Source organism: Meleagris gallopavo, chromosome Z (assembly GCF_905368555.1).
Source record: "Meleagris gallopavo chromosome Z, MGAL_WU_HG_1.1, whole genome shotgun sequence".
Lineage (NCBI taxonomy): Eukaryota > Metazoa > Chordata > Aves > Galliformes > Phasianidae > Meleagris > Meleagris gallopavo.
This window is the reverse complement of record NC_139435.1, coordinates 45,891,669-45,908,718: the sequence shown is the minus strand read 5'-3', so window position 1 is coordinate 45,908,718 and position 17,050 is coordinate 45,891,669. Positions and strand designations below refer to the sequence as shown.

Genomic DNA, 17,050 nt, shown 5'->3' with positions numbered 1-17,050 from the left:
GTGCCTCAGAATACTATGTTCATAGAACACTGTCAAGAATAAGAAGGTTGCACTTGGTAAGAGCTGCAGACATCAGAGTGCTTTGAATGCAGTGGGACAATTTTCAAATAAAAGCAGCCACATATTTTCTTTGATAAACGCTCAAGTGATCCCTGTTATTACACAACATCTCAGAAAATGAGAGGTCACTGTGAGACTGCAGATATGCTCAAAGCAGAAGATGTTTCAAGCACCTTTGTGTCCTGAAACCACTGTAAAACACCCAGGCCTCTGCCAACTAGTTCCTGTAGCAACACAAGTACTGTGAAGGCAGCACACAAAGGAGATTTGCAGTATTCTCCAACCTCAAAGACGGTGAATGCAAAAGCTCTGGCCTTTCTGAAGACATGGTAGTTCCAGCCCTTGTGAGCTGGAACCCATGTGTCACACACTGGCTGCATCAACAGCTAAACAAAAATCTAGAACAAACTATTTACAAGTGTAGCTTTCCATGTTTACCCATGCACTACACATCCCTTCTCCCTCAATAGGCAACTGTGGCTTTTGAGATGAGAAACAAGGGAACTGGACAATGGGATCAAACAAATTCACAATGGAAAAGGAACAAATGACTTTCCAGAAGACAGGTATGCAGCACCTAAGCGGGGTGGGTTGCACACTCCTCTACAGTAGCTGCCCCTCTGTCAGTGGACAACATGTACCCGTGCAAGGTCTTGTGTCCCCAGAAACTCACTGGAGTACTGTGACACAAAGTGGTTCAACCAGTCCCACACGTGGGTAATTCCACCAGACCTGCCACCATATTGCAGAGCTGCTGAGAGTCAGCTGCAATTGGTATATGAAAGATCTCATCTTCTCGTTCCTGCCCATCTTGCACACAAACACAGAGTGCCATGCATCCAGCACAATGCTGGTAACGGAATTCTTAACACAGTTTGAGGAATCTCAATGTAAAAACATCTTCAGCTTTCAGCCACCGAATAAAAAAAAAAACAAAACTACACATACTTAAAATGAAATGTGGAAACAGAAAAGACAATTGCAGAGAGATGGCTTCCTTGTGACTGCTGAGGACCAGATGGTATCAAACCATTAGAACACTCATGGTTGAGATCTTCACTTGGCCTTGTGATGAGGACTGATGAAATTATATTTGCTACAGTAAGAGCTCACACAGCTAAAAAATAAAAAATAAAAAAATCCAAAATGTACTGTACATGACCACAGAGCTTAATATGAGACACCTGCCAAAAATCCCCATCCAACACTTCAAAAATCTCCTCTTACACAATTTTCTAAATCTCCTCCACCATCAGGCATTTAAGCAATGAAAAATGCTGGGGGAAGGGTTCAACTCTTGGGTTCATGAGCATCACGAGCACAACTGCCATGCAATATGCCATGCATGAGAGTTTTCACAGCCTGGTCCTCCATGGGTTCCTATAAACACTCTTGGGTTACAAAGTGCTGCTCTACTACAGCTGCCAGAATTAAATGTGAAAATGCCCTGTTACCCTGTCTGAGAAACAATGGGCAGATGTAAACAGCAACACCCAGCCCAGCCTGGAAAGAGCACATGGGCCTCTCCTGGCATGCACCAATCTCCCTCAAATGCAGTCCACAAGGCAGAGGAGCCTGCTAGCAACCAGTACCTCAGCCACTCTGGAAACTATGATCAGATGGGACTGCTCCTGCAACAAAATCTTTGCTTTAAGAATGGCTTGTATTTCTAGTCCTGCCTTCTACAAAAGCCTCTGCTGGCTGGCTGCAGCATATGCAGTAAATTGCCAAGCTCTTTCCAGTCATACCTTCTCCATGAGTTTTTTTTTTTTTTCCCCTTGGTATTGCTGCACCTAGAGGAAGAGAAAGCCGTAACACTGAAGACAGAGCAAGAAAGTCCTGCCAACTAAAGGCTGCATGATTTGAGAAAGTGTTTAATTTCCACCTCCTATTTAAAAAAAAAAGTATCTTACTTCATGTGACCACACTCAGGTTGCCCGCTGGCAGGAGTCCAACTGGACTGGTCCATTTCATTCGGAGTTGCTGCACATCACAGCAGTCATTTGCATCACATTTCTAAACTGGATGCAGATCTGAGTTTTAAGCAAAAGACACCAAACTTTGTATTTCTGAAAACTAACGGTGGAGGTTCTCCCTCTGGGCAGAGAACAGAGCTCTTACTTTTGCAGGCGCTGCTCCTTCATCTACAACAGCAGAATGTCATAGGAGCAGTAAGTTTTGATCAAATTCCAGCTTGTGCTTAGTTTACAGTGCAAGCTTGATCTCACACCAATGCTATTCTAATTGAACCAGGTGGGAGAACATCATGTCTCTAATTACAGGTTACGAATTCTGTCAATTGTCCTGGAGTGGGACAGACAGACGTACCACACAAAAGGTTTCCCTAAAGTTGGAAAAATGAGAAATTAACTACTGTCATAGAGGTAACAGTGTCATAAAAGGCTGCAGCTTCTCAGGTCACACCGAGACTGATTCAGCACAAGTTCTGCAGTTGTATGAGATGCAGAGTTGTATGTTGAGTATGAAGAAAGTAGTCTCTGCTCCTTGCCTGTATAATGAAGTAAGGTTCATACCAAGAAAGAATAATTAAAAAAAAAAAAAGGGGGGGGAGAGGGGGGAAGGGGGAGGAGGAGAAATCTAAGAGAACCTGACACTAGAGTCATAAGTCGAAGTTGCCATACCTGCTAATGGGAAAAACAGTAACTGTATAACTTTCCTGTGCAGCCCAGATGCAGTGCCCTTCCTATTGCCTCCTGACCACCGGGCACTGGGACATTCTCAGCTGATGTCTGTTTTGGAGGCTCTGCACTTTCTTTTTTGCTGGCAGACTTTTGATCCTTTCATGCCCTCTGACTGTTAACTGCAGACACATACCAGCTTTACTGTAAGTGCCGTTCAGTTGACTTTGCTAGTTTCGCTGCATCTCTGCCTTGTGATTAATCAGCACACTGTGTTGTCTCATGGTTGTCCTGGCTTCCATCTAATTCATCATCGTCATCTGCTGGGCCTGTTATCACTTCCAAAGGTATTCCTATAGTCCTCAAAAAGGCTGTGGGGCATCTGCTGCATCCTCACCTTGTGCCCAAGAGGCACTCCCCTACCCCCACGGGCAAGCAGCACAGTCTGCGGCCCCAAACAGCAGCACAAATGGGAGACTGACCAGAGCACAGAGTATTCTAGTAATCCCCGTGCTGGCAGCTGTGAGCAACCTGCTGCTGCCTCAGGACATCTCTCCAGGCCTGCGCTAATTTAAGCCAGAAGCAGCTCTGGGCTGGCAGGCAGCTCTGCAGAGAGGTGTTGGGAAGCTGTCCGAGGAAAGCAGGGCAGCTCAGCCTCACTCAACTCTGCCCACCTCTCCCAGCACCTTCGGGCAGAGCTGAGTGCACCTGGCCTGAGCCTCAGCTACTAGGCACTTTGGGAAGTTGAGGTCGTGCTTCCCCGGGTACCCTCAGTGCAGAAGGCAGCAGGACAGGACAGGCAGGGACAGGCGCTGCAGCCATGAGGTGGGCACTGAGGCGCTCACACAACATGTCCGCCTCTCCGCAGAGGGAGCGCTTGGCTCGGTCTGTGAAAGCCGTTACCGACACAGGATACGTTACCCCTCAGTGCATAAAAGCAGGGCTCTCAGAAACAAAGCGCACGACGGCGGCTGCTGTGCCAGCAGTGCCCCGACGGCTGACTCGGAGCAGCTCCGAAGGGTCCTCACGGCCCCGCGGCCCCACAGCAGGCACGAGCCCGCCCCGCACTAGCAGCCCTCGCCGGAGGCGGGAAAGGCGCCGTTCTCCGCCCCGCCTCACGGCAGTGCCGCCCTGCTGTCACACCGCGCCCACCCGTCGGCGCTCGGCGACCATTTTATCCCCGTTATCATTCTCCATTCTCCTCCCGAACGTGAGCAACGCCGCTGGCGGGAAATTAAACACTCATACAACCACAGCTCCCCGCCCCGTCGCCGGTCGCCGCCAGGGGGCGCCATAATGCTGCCGCCGCTCCTCGTCCCGTCCCGTTCCTCGAGAGCGGCGGAGCCGCGCCCGGTGGCATCGGGACCCCCACCCGGCCCCGCCGCGGTGTACGGCCGTGCGGCCGCTCTCGGCACCCGGGGGAGGGAGCTCTTTGGGAGAGGGCCCCGGGCGCGGCTTCAGCGCGCTGCTGGTGAGCCCCGCTGGCTGCCCCCGCTCCGGCCATCCGCACGTCCCCGGGGTCCGCCCTGCCGCCGCAGCCAGCGCTCCCCGCCCGCAGCCAAGTCTTACTCATCCCCTTTTGGAAGGAAACTTCCTTCTTTCTCCCTTCTTTTTTTTTTTTTTTTTCTTCTAAAAGAAAAAACACCCAACATTTACACTCTAGTTGTCCTGGGATGGGTTTCTGCAACACGTTTCATTCCTTTAAAAAGGAGGAAAAGAAAAAAAAAAAAAAAAAAAAAAGGAGGAAAAAAAAGAAAAAAAATGCTTTTGGGTCTTAATCCCTGTGCCCGAAGGGAATGGGGGTGGCCGAGAGGACGTGACAAGTGGGACAATGAGGGCTGGCCCGCGCCCCGTCGCCCCTTTGTGTGGCGGAGTCACCTCGGGGCCGCCCGTGGGGGCGGATGGAGGGACAGAGGTTGTACGCGGGGCCCCATCCCCTGCAGTGGGTGCCCGACCCTCCTGCAAGCCCCCCTTACACACCCACCGCACACACAGACCCTCTTTTTCCCGCCGTCGGAACTCCCTTAATTCCTTCCGCGATGCTCTCTCACTTTCTTTGTGACACAAAGGCGAAAAGCCGAGGGGCGGCGGGGGAAAGCAGTGCCCCGTGCCCTCGAGAGCCGTCCGTGCCTTTAGAGGCGTTGCTTTGCTCCGCTGACCCCGCGGTCTCTCTCCGCGTCCCCTTGCCAACCCCTCCCGGCCGTGGAAATGTGGTTCGGACGGTGCCTGTTCTCCGGCTCCTCCGAATAGATGCTGCTACCCGAGCGCCTCTGCCCCACTCTGCCCTGGCAGAAGCTTTCCAGAAACACGGGAGAAAAAAAAAAAAATTAAATTAAAAAGAAGAAAGAAGTAAAGACAAAAGAGAAAGAAAGAAAAAAGGAGGAAAAAAAAGGAGGTGGGGGGTGGGGTCGGATGTGGGGAGCACACAAGGGCGGAGGAGGCTGAGCGCACGCTTTTCCAACGCAAGGAAACCTGGTGGCCGGAAAGGTTCCCTCTGGCCATTCCCTGCTCCTGCTGCACGAGCGCTTTGTGTCTGCAGTACCCGTAGGAAATAGCTTCCTTCTTTCTCCTCCCGTCGAGAAAGTGCCCCATCGCACACCAAGGTGCAGCTCTACCTTCCCGAGCAACCGGTACGAAGACTTCTGCTGGGGCACCCACCCCAAAATTGCCCATTTCTCTTTGTTCTCCTCTTTGCACCGAGGGGTTTCGTTGGGTGCCCGGGCATCCCTTCTCCTCTCCTCCGGCTGTCGCTGAACTTACCCCAGGTTGTTTAAAATCATCAATCATTACTATCCTCTCCCGCTTAAGGTTTCCCGTTCAACTCTTTGTCCTTACAGGTACCGACAGCGAAACGATCGCTTTAAACCTCACGCTAGGTGTTTGCCAGAGACCACACGTAAAGGAGGGGGTGAGGGGAAAGCGCGTTAAAAAGAGTTATAGTTACCTTAAAAGGTAGCGTATTGCAGAGATTGCAAAAAAAATCACAACGCGGTGGCCAGGCTAGTCCAGAGATCCAAGTGGCCGCATGAAAGAGTAAATTCCCTGGTTGGTGCTGGAAGGAGGTGCTGGTTCCGGGGGTCTCCCCTTCGTCCCAAGCCTCCCCTCCCTCCCTTACCACCGGCAGCACCTGCCTGCGAGCCGTGCCGAGCTGCGGGCACACGGAGCTCGCATGCAAGTTCAAATGCGAGCCTCAGCCACCCATCATTATTATATCGTTGTACCGTCAGCGCTGCAGAGGAGGGGCGCTGGCTGGGCGAGAGGAGGGTTCTCAGGCTCCACCAGAGCCTCCTCGCGATTGCAAAGCTCCCGCAGCCAGCAGCTGGGCGCGGGAGAGACCCCGGCTCCGCGCCGCCCCCGCGCCGCGCAGCCCCCGCGGGCAACGCAGGGGTCCCGTAGCCCCCCGAGAGCCGGGGAGCCCCGCACGGGTCCCTCCGCTCACCGGCATCAGCCCCGCAGAGAGGGGCAGGCGGGCGCGAAAGGAGCATTGTTCCCCAATTAAACAATTAACCGGGGAGAGAATGGGGAGACCTCCTCCGCTCTGGCTCCCGGAGTCGGATGCAGTGGGGAAAGTGGCTGGGACCAAAATCCCTTTTTCCCTCTGCCTCCCCAGTCTCAGCACAGTCTGCAATAAAAGAATATATGGGTGATTGTTCCAAACTTCCCCTAGCGCTGCCAATTCACAGGCAGCCTCGCATCGGCAGCCTCTTGAGCCAAGCTTCTCCACCCTAGTTTTGTTTTACACATCTCCAAGCACTTTTCTTTCTTTCTTTCTCTTCTTTTTCTCTCTTTCTTTCTCTCTTTCCTTTCTTCCTTTCTTTCCTTTCTTTCTTTCCTTCTTTCTTTCTTTCTTTTTTCTTTTCTTTTTTTTCTTTTTTTTTTCTTTCTTTTTTTTTTTTTTTTGCACCTTAAGATTAGCCTTTGCATTTTCTGTCCAGACCTCTTGGAGATGAAGTCATAAGCAGAACTCTAAACTACCCTTCAAAAGGGGACTTTCACCAGTTAATAAAGTGTCAGTTATGCTTCTCAGGCAGCAAAATATACCTATCTCACTATGTGGCAGAACTTAGGGCTCACCAACCTAGCACAAGGTCAGGCAGCAGCATATGCCACAGCCCCCTCCTCCAGGATGGTGCAAATCTGCAGCCAGGAAAGAGACGCCTGGAGAAATAGGTGCATCTGATCCGCCACTCCAGTCATGTTTCTGGCAGCCCTAGATAGCATCGCCAGCAGTGAGCAGGAGGGGTTTTCCTCCAGTGTCACCCTTACTGTTCCACCCTTCCCCCCCCCCCCCTCCATCCCTGGAGCTTTGCTGACAGCCCAGACCCCTTGTTTCCAAACAGCCCTCCATGCCAGGCTGGAGGAATGGGAGGCAAAGGAGATGACAGCCAAACAGGGAAACAGAGACCTGGTGGATCAGAGCAGCTCAGGTTTGGGTGATGAAGCTGGACTGTGGCATGAAATCCTTATCACACCTTCTCAGAGTTTGCTGCTTTTCCTTCTTTAGACAAGGGGAACCCACAACTGCTCCCTTGTTAGAAAGGGCTGCAAGGAGTGGCCAATGCCCATTACCACAGCCACATCCCCACCTGTCTGACAACAGGCCCTCCAGTTCCCTGCTACCTGGGTGATCCCATCTCAAAGGACTGAACCTCCACCAGCTATGCTGTGAGTTTCTTTGTTCACTTCATGCTTTTAATTGAGCACTATGAGAAGTTGTGGGCAACACGAGCATCTGCCTGGATCAGTCTCTCCTGTGTACCAGCCCCTGTGGCCCATCACAACACTGCAGCTCCCAATGGAGGTGGTGGGACCCTACTGCCATCCCAGGCCACAGGAAAGAAAGCGGAATGCAACTTGGGACATGAGGCATTTTTCCTTCTTGTCACTGTAAGTGAGGAGACATCATGACCCAACCAAAACTTGATCAGATCTCTCCTCCAGCTCCCACCACCTTTCTCATTCAGCTTCATCTATTCTCCTTCCCTCGGCCTCAGCAGGCCAGAGGGGATCTATCACAAAGCAGAAGCTGCCTCTGGTCTTGCTTCTCCCCTCACCTCTTCACTGGAGATTGGAGAGTTTCTTCCGATAAAGGAAGGGAAGAGAGATCAGTGCCTCCCTGTTCTCTCCAAACCCAGCAGATTTTCTCACAGTTTGAGTTGCCCAAGTAATGGCATCTGCTATTCCTGTGCCATGCTCCAGCTAAAGAGCTGGCGCAGGCACTGCGTATGACCAGGATTTTTAGATGGTAAAGTTACACCTTTTGCCCACGGTAACCACCACAAAGCAATGAGGCTTTAACCCCTGGGCTACCTCAGTGCAGAACAGCTTTAGGTCTGATCACTTGGTCTCATTTTCCAGGGCGGGTAAGAGAAAGAGATGATTATTTAAGTACAGGACCCATTCTCCCGTTCTTCCCCACTGGATCCCCCCAAGCGGCGGAGTCCTGGTGGGAACCGGACGAGCGAGCCGCTCATTCAGGGAGCCGGGAAGAAAGCGGAGGCTGCAGAAACCACCCCCTTCCCCCGCTCCTCCTCCTCCTCCCCTCCCGCCGCCGGCTCCGCGCCCCCTCCCCGGCCCCGCTCGCCCCCTCCCCGGGTTCAGCCAGGTTCCGGCGCGGAGCTCCCGGCGCCCCCGCGGAGCCTCGAGGCCCCGGGGCGGAGGCCGGCGGTGGAGGGGGGGGGAGTGCGGGGCTGCCTCCCCGCACCTTCCCGGCGGGGGGAGCCGCGGGGCGAGGATCTGTGCCCCCCGCGCGGGGCTCGGCTGGGTGGGGCCGTGAGACAAAGGCGGAGGCCATGAAGGTGTGCCGCCTGGCTGAGACGTCCGAAGGGTTTTTCTCCGAGGGAAGGGGCTGGAGGCGCTCGGGCCTCCCAGGAGAGGCGAGGAGGTTGGAGACCTGGACTACCTGTGGGTGCTTTCAGCCTCGTTCCGTTCTCCCCCTTTTCCTCCAGATCTCGCATTTCTGCCCTCAACCAAAAATTCACCCATACACAGGCGCTCCTTTTCTCCTCTCGTGAGCTCTGTCAGGGGCCTGAAACGCTGTCTGATTTACTGTGAATGTCAGATATTTTTTCTCTGTAAATATTTTAGGCAAAGTAGAAACAGTAAACCTTTGCTCGGGCTGCCAAACGTCTCCCATGACAAATCATTGTTTTCAGATGTTCAGATTTGTGTGAGAAAACCCAACAAAGAGAAGATATTTAGGCGGTCTCATTCCTAGAGCATATATTGTTAGAGGAAGAAAAAGCCCTATTAGCTACATTATTGTCCAGAGATGATGAAAAATATTATTTTCATTACACACTTTTTAAGCACAGGTTTTATGTTACTGACTCAACAGTGATTATCATTTTAAATGTGAACCACAGACCCTAAATGGCTCTTTATGAGAAACCATTGTTTTGAAATATCTGAAATTAATTAGACTGTGGCTTTGGCCAATGTGCAAATATCAAACTGAGCATCTGTGAAGAAAAAGGCTTCCCATCACTTGAAAGAATATTATGAATCTGAAATGCAGACTATCAAGGAAAATCTCCCTCATCTCACATAGATTCTCTTGACCTATCTTCTGCAACTCGACAATCACATTTTCTTTGTCTTTTCTTGTGATTTTTTATCCTTTTTTTTTTTCTTTCTCCGAACTGCTGTGTCCAAAAAGCCTGACATAAAATTCAAAGAAATAATGTGATTTGAATGCCAGTAGCAGCACCACTGTCAGTTCAGGCAAATCAAAGGTCCCTGTAAAGTTACTCCATTTGGCTGACCTACTCTGGAGGAGCCACTTTCCATGCCCTTCCACCTACCAACAAGCCATACGTGCCAGCTGCACTGACAATGAAAGCATGGGTCCGATGTCCCTCGTAATCGTAAAGAAATGTATACTGCTTCCTGTTTCTGCTGTGATTCCATTATCCAAACCAGTGCATTTTCAGAAACAGTGAATTCTTTTGAGACAATAGACTTCAATGAGTTTTCATGCTGTATTTAAGAAAAGCCTTTGACGGTTGTTCTCTTTTCTGATGGCCACACTAATTTTTAGAGAGAAAATAAAAACCTTCAAGTCAATTTTAGCAGAAGCGAGCACAACCATATTCTGGAAAGAAACACATGATGGCTTATGTCAATGTTTCTTTTGTGGCAAAACCCTTCTCCACCTATTTATGCTCTGTATTCCTGTAGCTGAGGAGGGAGCACTAAGCTATGAAAAACTATGAATAGAGTGTTTCATTTGGTATCAGAACAAACCATAATTGATGGTTAGGTATTATTTCTGTGTTAAATGTAATGATTCAGACACCACATTATCTACAAAAAGATAGACAGCTTCCAGAGCAGTGTTTGTCAGGAGGAGCTGCAGGGCACAAAGTCAGCAGCCTTTGACTGTGGCAAAGTCTCCCTGCCCTGCACCTACATTTTTCTCCTAAATTCTGATGCTCTTTTCTGTACTGCCCTGATAGTTCTGCCCCAGTGCTATGGGTGAGGGGCCACACTGGGATATTTGCATTTATGTAGGGCATCACTGTTTCCACAGATAGTCTCTCTGAAATCCATGTTGAAAAGCTGGTGGTGTTTGGTTCTGTCCCATATATGCAAACGATTTCAGGCTTTATCTTCCAGCTGCGCTCGAAGAGCTGTCTGCTTTGGGCAGTCAGATCCGACTCTTGAAGGAACAGTTGCTTTCCAATTTTGGGGAGGAGCTGTTAGGGTGAGCAGGTCACAAACAAGGTCCTTATCCACAGTGATCCCTGTGAGGAGTGAACACAGTACAAGGAAAGTGAGGAGGAAGAAACTAGGCAACATATCAGCGTGGGGCAGCCTGGGCCATAGTCAAGTGTTGTGCTAATCCCTGCTGTCTTGGGCTTCCTCTGATAAACTCCATTCTGGACAACCATTATTTTTATTTTGATAACTCAGTGGCTGCATCATGAGGTTGAGTGCAGAAGTAATCCCAAAGAATCAAATGTAGTTTTGTTCCCTTACTGTTACCAAATGAAGTGAGTCTTTCATAACTTTTTTTTTTTTTTTTTTTTTTTTTTAATGTATTATATGAAGATACCACTACTGTGCAAAGAAAAGCTTGCTGGGTCTGGTTCTGCACTGATAGGGTGAGCTCCTGAAACGGATCAAGAGAGATTTTCTTAACTAATCTCTTTTTCCTGGGCCTTCTCATCCCTCACTAATGCAATAACAAACATTAGCAATGAGATTAATTCTAAACCCACTGAAGTCACTAGAAAGACCCCGCTGACTCCACAAGTATCAGTCAGTAGTTTCTTCCCCTTTGCCACATTTGAAGAAAAGAGATAAAATGGAAAAGGAAGGTCTTAAAAACAGGAGAGTGCTAGGCAACAGGCTTCTTTTCTTGTCCTCCATTGTGCATGAAAGTCTCTGCTTTTCCTCTTCAAGACCAGTATTGAAAGACTGAAATAAAGAGACAGAAATTTTGAAAGGTTTTAGGAAGCAAGTAAAAAGAGAGAGATCCATGTCTACAGAGAAAGCCAACCCATCTCAAGGAATTGAGTGCAAGAAAGTGGAAGGAGTGGAGTCAGATCTATTCCTGGTATTGCTGATTGACTCTCAGATGTGGCCAGGATAATTCCTGTGACACATTAATTTCAAATAATTTACATAAAAATGGCAACAGGCTTGCAGATACCTCTTGCTATGTTGTTTTATATGCAGTTGAGAGAATTCTTGGGGTAGTGCCAGGATTGTCCCCCATGGAAGACCTATTGTTTCCTTGATGTCAACCAGTCTTACACAGTGGTACAGGGATATGTATACCCACCTTTTCTGCTACAGAACATCTCTCTACAGGACTGAGTGTGAAGGCAGGGCTGCTCAGAGCTCCTGCAGCAGTTCTGGTGTTTTCCTGCTCTACATTCTGCTTGCCACTGATGCTGCTGGCCTCTAGGCCACCTCTCTGAGGAGAATGGGTCTGAGGAGAACTGCTATGCTCTGCTGCGTGTTTTTAAAAGAAATTAAAAGAACTGTAATGCTGGAGAAGCCCATTTTGCATTTAACAATAAGCAGGAATTGCTGTGGTAGCAGAGAAAGCTGTGGAGGCAGGAAGCAGTTTCACCACAAAGGCCTAATGCACAAACTGAAATAGTCAAGGGGAGGAAGTTGGTCATCATTTTTGAAGCAATCTCATTGCTTCAGAGGTTCAGTCTTTGGGGAAATTTGGAACTCCAGGCAAGCTGAGCAGGGAAGGATATCTCTTTGGGGCAACCTTAAACTCCAGGCACCAGGCAGTGCTGCTGAAAAGCCTGTGCAGGCTGAAATCAGGGCACTCTGCCCACTATCGCCTCCCAAAGACACGTGCTTCTGTTATCTTCTAGCTGCTGAAGGAAGGATAAAATGAGGCTTTTCTGAGATCCAGGTATTAGTAAAATGTTTCCTCTTATCATCATGAGCGAAGTTTCCCAGGACTGGGGAGAAGGAGAACAACTATAGTGTTCATAATGTTGGCTATAGGAGCTAAAAATGTGCCTTCTAGTGTAAAATCAGACAAAAGTAGCATAAACTTTGAGAGATTTTTCCATGCTAGTGCCAGTGAACCTACTGATAGGTCAGTGCAGAGTGCAGCCATCTCTAATTCAACCTGAACACCCTGGACACCTTCTACACAAACCCTCCCAGCAGCTAACATCTCCGTGCCCATAGCACTGAGATAACAGCTGGTGCTATCCCATGCTGGTGGTGACATGCTGCAGGGCAGATAAGGAGCTCTCATACTGGGGCTGCCTCTCACATCAGTATAGCTTGCCTGGAACCTGCCAAAATCTGCTGCCATTATGGGTACTTTGCAGTCAGCATGGGCTCTTCCCACTGATGCTGCCAGCAGTCATGACCTGCAAGCCAAGGAAGGAGAGGGCTGCAGTACAATGAACACAGACAAACTCACCTGGTTGGTATTTTATTTCAGAGAGGTGGTTTGGATCTGCTTGAATTAAGAGAGGATCCATTTCTTTTCCTTGCTTTTATGCCTAACTGCATGCAGAGGATATTTTGAGGAATGCAGGCCTGCAGCTGCTTGATCCTTTTCTTTCTCTTTGCTTTTAACCTCCCCATACAGATGTATGAGATGCACAGGTGAAGCTGTGGCTATGGTGGTCCTGGTGTGGTAGGAGAGAAATGGTAGGGTCAAGGAGTTTGCTTTTTCAGACTGCTTTCTGGCTAGTTCCCATTAACTGTTCCACGTCCCTAAACTGCATGGGGCCTATCAGGAAAGCGAAGTAATAGGGAGTGTGTAAGTTAGAGGAAATCCCAAAGCACAGAAGCAATAACTCATGGTGAAGTAAACGTTGGCTGGTCCTTAGGACAATGCTGCTGCATGGCAGCAATGACCAAGCTGTTTCAACAGAGTCCTTTAGGGAAAAGCTATCCTCCCCTCTTGCACGGATCAAATCTTTATCACTGCAGGCTCAGGATGTTGCAAGAAGAGGCAGGGTGTCCCCAGAATGCTCTTAGAGAGTAGCTGAAGGAAGCCTGGGGGGGGAGGCCTGCATTTCATTTCTGGGCATGAAAGCACAAAATGACCTGGATGCAGGAAGGCAGAAGCACTGTGAGAGACAAAGTGGCCTGGCTTCAGGGGAGGTCTGTCCTCGCACAGGCAGAGGAGTGAGGAACAGCAAGGTGCCATGGAAAAGGAAGAAAACAGGAGGCAGTGTAGCTGAAGGAGAATGGGTGTCAAAATAAACTCCAGAGAATGACAAAAGTCAGGGAAAAAAGTATGTGTTTGTTTTGCTCCCTGTTTGCTTTTTAATGAAAATAAGCAGGCCAGTGTTTGAGGGCTGTTAGCATTTTGTGCTGACCTGCAGCTGGTGCATTTTTCGCCCACTTCTGTCAGAATTTGACTTTGGTACTGAACGCTCATCAGACTTTGCCCCTTGCTTTACTTAGGCTCGGAATTGCTTATACAGCAAACACTCTCTGCTAGAGTCCTCATTAATCCACTCTTTGTTGAGGTTTCCGAGAGGAATTCCTATTTGGTAAACCAAACAGAATTAAAAGGAAGGCATCTGCACTCGGGACATCCATCTTGGGTTCTCTGGGCTGTATTTTCCCCATCCGTCAGGCTGTGCCTGCTCGGAGCCACCGCTCCCGCTGCCCTTAAGCAGGATTCGTTGCGGGTTTTCGGTCCCAGTGGCCGCTAGGTGGCACTTCCCTTCTTGCAAATTACAGCAATTAACTCGCCCCTGGTGCTGCTCATCAGTTCTGGCCGCGCTGTTTGGTCTCTGAGGGGGGTGGAAGAAGAAAAGTAATTTTAAATTATTTTTTAAAGGCCAGATCAGTGAATATTCCCTCATCTTTGCTTTCTTATTTTAATTTTTTTTCTTTTTTTTTTTTTTTTCTCTTTAGGCAAGCAGAGCTCACTGTAGTTTCTTTTCTGTTTTTGCAGAAACTCGTCCCAGCTGTACCCTGTGCATGTATCAGGGAGCCTTTGCTCCAAAGATAGTGCATGTTATTGAAAACAGACAGCCTTCAGTTCAGCTCAGCTCTCATTCCTCTCTTGTTGCCTTGGTGCCGGGCTCAAGAAGTACACCGTGAGAGAAGGCAAGGCTGAAACCTGTGGGCCTCCCAGCTTCTCCTTTCACAGGGGGAGTTTAACAAGAGTGAAAAATTCAGAGTTTGGCTCAAGTAAATGTACATTTTCTTTAAAAAGAGAAAAGGAAGAAGAAGCAGCAGCAGCAGCAGCAGCCAGGTTTCGCTGAGGATTATTTGACATTTCACCTTGTGTTTTAAGTTACTATAAAGCCTAGTTTAGGTCAAACTGATTTTGGCAGAACACCAGGCATAACTAAGAGCTTCATATAGTTTCCATCTGAAAACATAAATCAAGCAGCAGGCTCACGGGCAGCCCCGCCAAGCTGTGCTGAATCTCGCTGCCCCAGACAGTGAGGCTTTCAGCGAGTGCACTCCGATACCCGCCTTTGGCTAGGATACGTAGATATGTAGCTTGTTTGTTTTGCAAAGCATCTGGGCTCGAAGAGGAGAGGGAAGATAAGTGAAATGTTGCCTTTTCCACACTTGGAGGCTGCCTAGGCTTCCTGGCTTCTGACAAACAGTGGGTTCTTTTACACAGCTTGGAGTAGCTCAGGGGGCACAAGGGATGCCCGTGAGGACACTATGAGAAGATCCATACATCCTTTAATGTGTGTTCAGGGGTACTTACACTGCCCCATCTGTACTGCGGTCAGATATCCACCCATACTTGTACTGTCCCATCACTTGTGTCCCTCTTCATCTGATCATCTTCATTTTCCCATTGTGAAATAATTTAGTAATCCTAAAGCCATGATGTGGTTTAGTGGGCATGGTGGTGATGAGCTGACGGTTGGACTAGATGATCCTAGTGGTCTTTTCCATCCTTAGCTATCTATGATTCAAATAGAAACACAAACTTTATTTTATTTTATTTTATTTTATTTATTTTATTTTTAGAATGTTCTGCTTTTGTTTTAATTATTTTGTGGTGCTTGAGTCTGTGTGGGCTCTAGCAAAACCTCTCTCAACATACAGCTTCTGCTGATCACTCTTCACTTCTTACACTACTGTGGTAATTTCACTCTGATTCACAGAGGACTGGACTATTTCTGCCTTGAGCATTCTATATCCCTCAGAATTAATGCCCTTTAAAACTTCCTAACATACTCCAGTCCATTCTGCTGCTTTCAGCATCATCCTGATGACTTTCAGCACACCACTCCATACTACAGATTCAGTGCCTTACGGACAAATACTAATTATGTCGTTGTGGCCATGCACTGCAATCGTTTCCTTATATGCAATCCAGATACACAAGATGGAGGGAAAAAAGAGAGAGAAAAAATAAAGTGAGTAAGAGTATGATATGCAGGATGGATGTAAGGTGAAGCTATTTTTCCCAATTTCTGCCATGCTGCGAGGCTGGTAAGGAGAAGCAGCTAGGGAAAACTTTACAGGATCTTTCTTTCTTGTAAAGCTAGTATACCCAGTGTCTTCTGCTTATATGTGTCTTTCACGAATGTGTGGCATATCTGCCTCCTTCCTGTGCCTCCCTGCTCTTGGGAAAGCACTCTCACTCTGCAAGCTGAGGAACTCCTCACTCACCAGTTGTGTTTGGGTGCCCATATGGCAGCAGGACTGGATCCCTGCCATTGCCTCTTGACACAAGATCACCCTTTGTGATAGTGTGCTACTTCTGAATCCCAAACTCCTTCCATCAACACAAGGCAGAACAAACCATGGGTGCTGATACCTGCGTTGCATTTATCTGCTTGACAAGCCCTGTTCCTCTCAAGTCAGTTCAATGTCTGTGAAACTAATGTGAAGTGGGCTGAGCAGAGTGAACAGGAAGAGAATGTTTTTACTTTCATTGCTTTGTGCAAAATTTTTGCTGGGTTTGTTTTTTCTTTTTTCATTTTTGAGGCAGGAGTAGAGTGAATTCCATCTCAGTTCTTATCGTAAGTGGTAAAGTTGAGGAAATCTTTAAATTGTCAAGCTTTTTTTTCATTCTTTTACAACCAATTGCAAAATGGTATGGATAATTAAAAAGCTAGCTTAAAAATGGTCTTTAGAATACTAAGTAGCAATAGGCTTTTCACTGCCTTTGTGTTCACACAAAGCCTTGTGCACAGTTTTTTGTGGTTGGAGTGTGTCAGCCATCCAGCCACAACAAGAGCTGTGGCAAGAAAAGTTATGGTGACCCTTACTGATTCTTAAGATTAAAGATAATGTGTGTGAAATGAGCATACTGGAAACCAGCTCCATCAGTATAAATTGGAGAAATCTCATGGCTCTGCTGATTGTGGACCATGACAGACTTGAGGCCAAGGAAGAGAAAAAACATGGGGGAGGGGATGCTGGCAAACCAACCAAGGAGGATCAGGAGAAAAGGAGGGAACTATGACATATCTGTTGAAAGAGAAGAGGACATGAAATCTCAAAAATAACATTGTAATAGTCAACCATTCATAAAGCAGTTATTGAGCCTTGAAGGAACCTTTTTATAGAGTCACAGTCACCAGGGTTGGAAAAGATCTCTAAGATCACCCAGTCCAACTGTCTTCCTACCACCAATTTTGTTTTGTTAACCACAAAAATGTGTCCCCTAGTACAACTTCTAAACATGTCTCGAACACTTCCAACGAAAGTGACTCAACCACCTCCCTGGGCAGTCCATGTCATTCTTCTGGAGAAGAGAGCAATGAGGTCTCTTCCGAACCTTCTCTTCTTCAGACTGAAAAATTCCAGTTCCTTCAGCTGCTCCTTATAGGACTTGTGCTCAAGTCCCCTCACAGCTTTGTTGCTCTTCTCTGGACATGATCCAAGGCCTCGATATTTTTCTTGTAGTGAGGGGCTTTCAA

The 17,050-nt window shown here is 48.2% G+C and overlaps 1 protein-coding gene across 4 annotated transcripts in view; it reads right to left on the bottom strand.

Annotated features, from left to right (window-relative positions):
• Positions 1-5,918, bottom strand: part of VCAN (versican) — a 108,291-nt gene extending 102,373 nt beyond the window's left edge. For 2 of the 4 annotated variants that reach the window (XM_085212741.1, XM_085212742.1), the window contains exon 1: positions 5,460-5,519. In XM_085212741.1, the coding sequence (XP_085068867.1) occupies positions 5,460-5,486 (27 nt within the window). In that variant the 5' untranslated portion in view covers positions 5,487-5,519. Of the gene's footprint in view, positions 1-5,459; positions 5,520-5,643 lie in introns of those variants that run through there. The other 2 variants (XM_085212743.1, XM_085212744.1) reach the window with 2 other exon arrangements.
• Between the last annotated feature and the right edge of the window lie 11,132 nt (positions 5,919-17,050).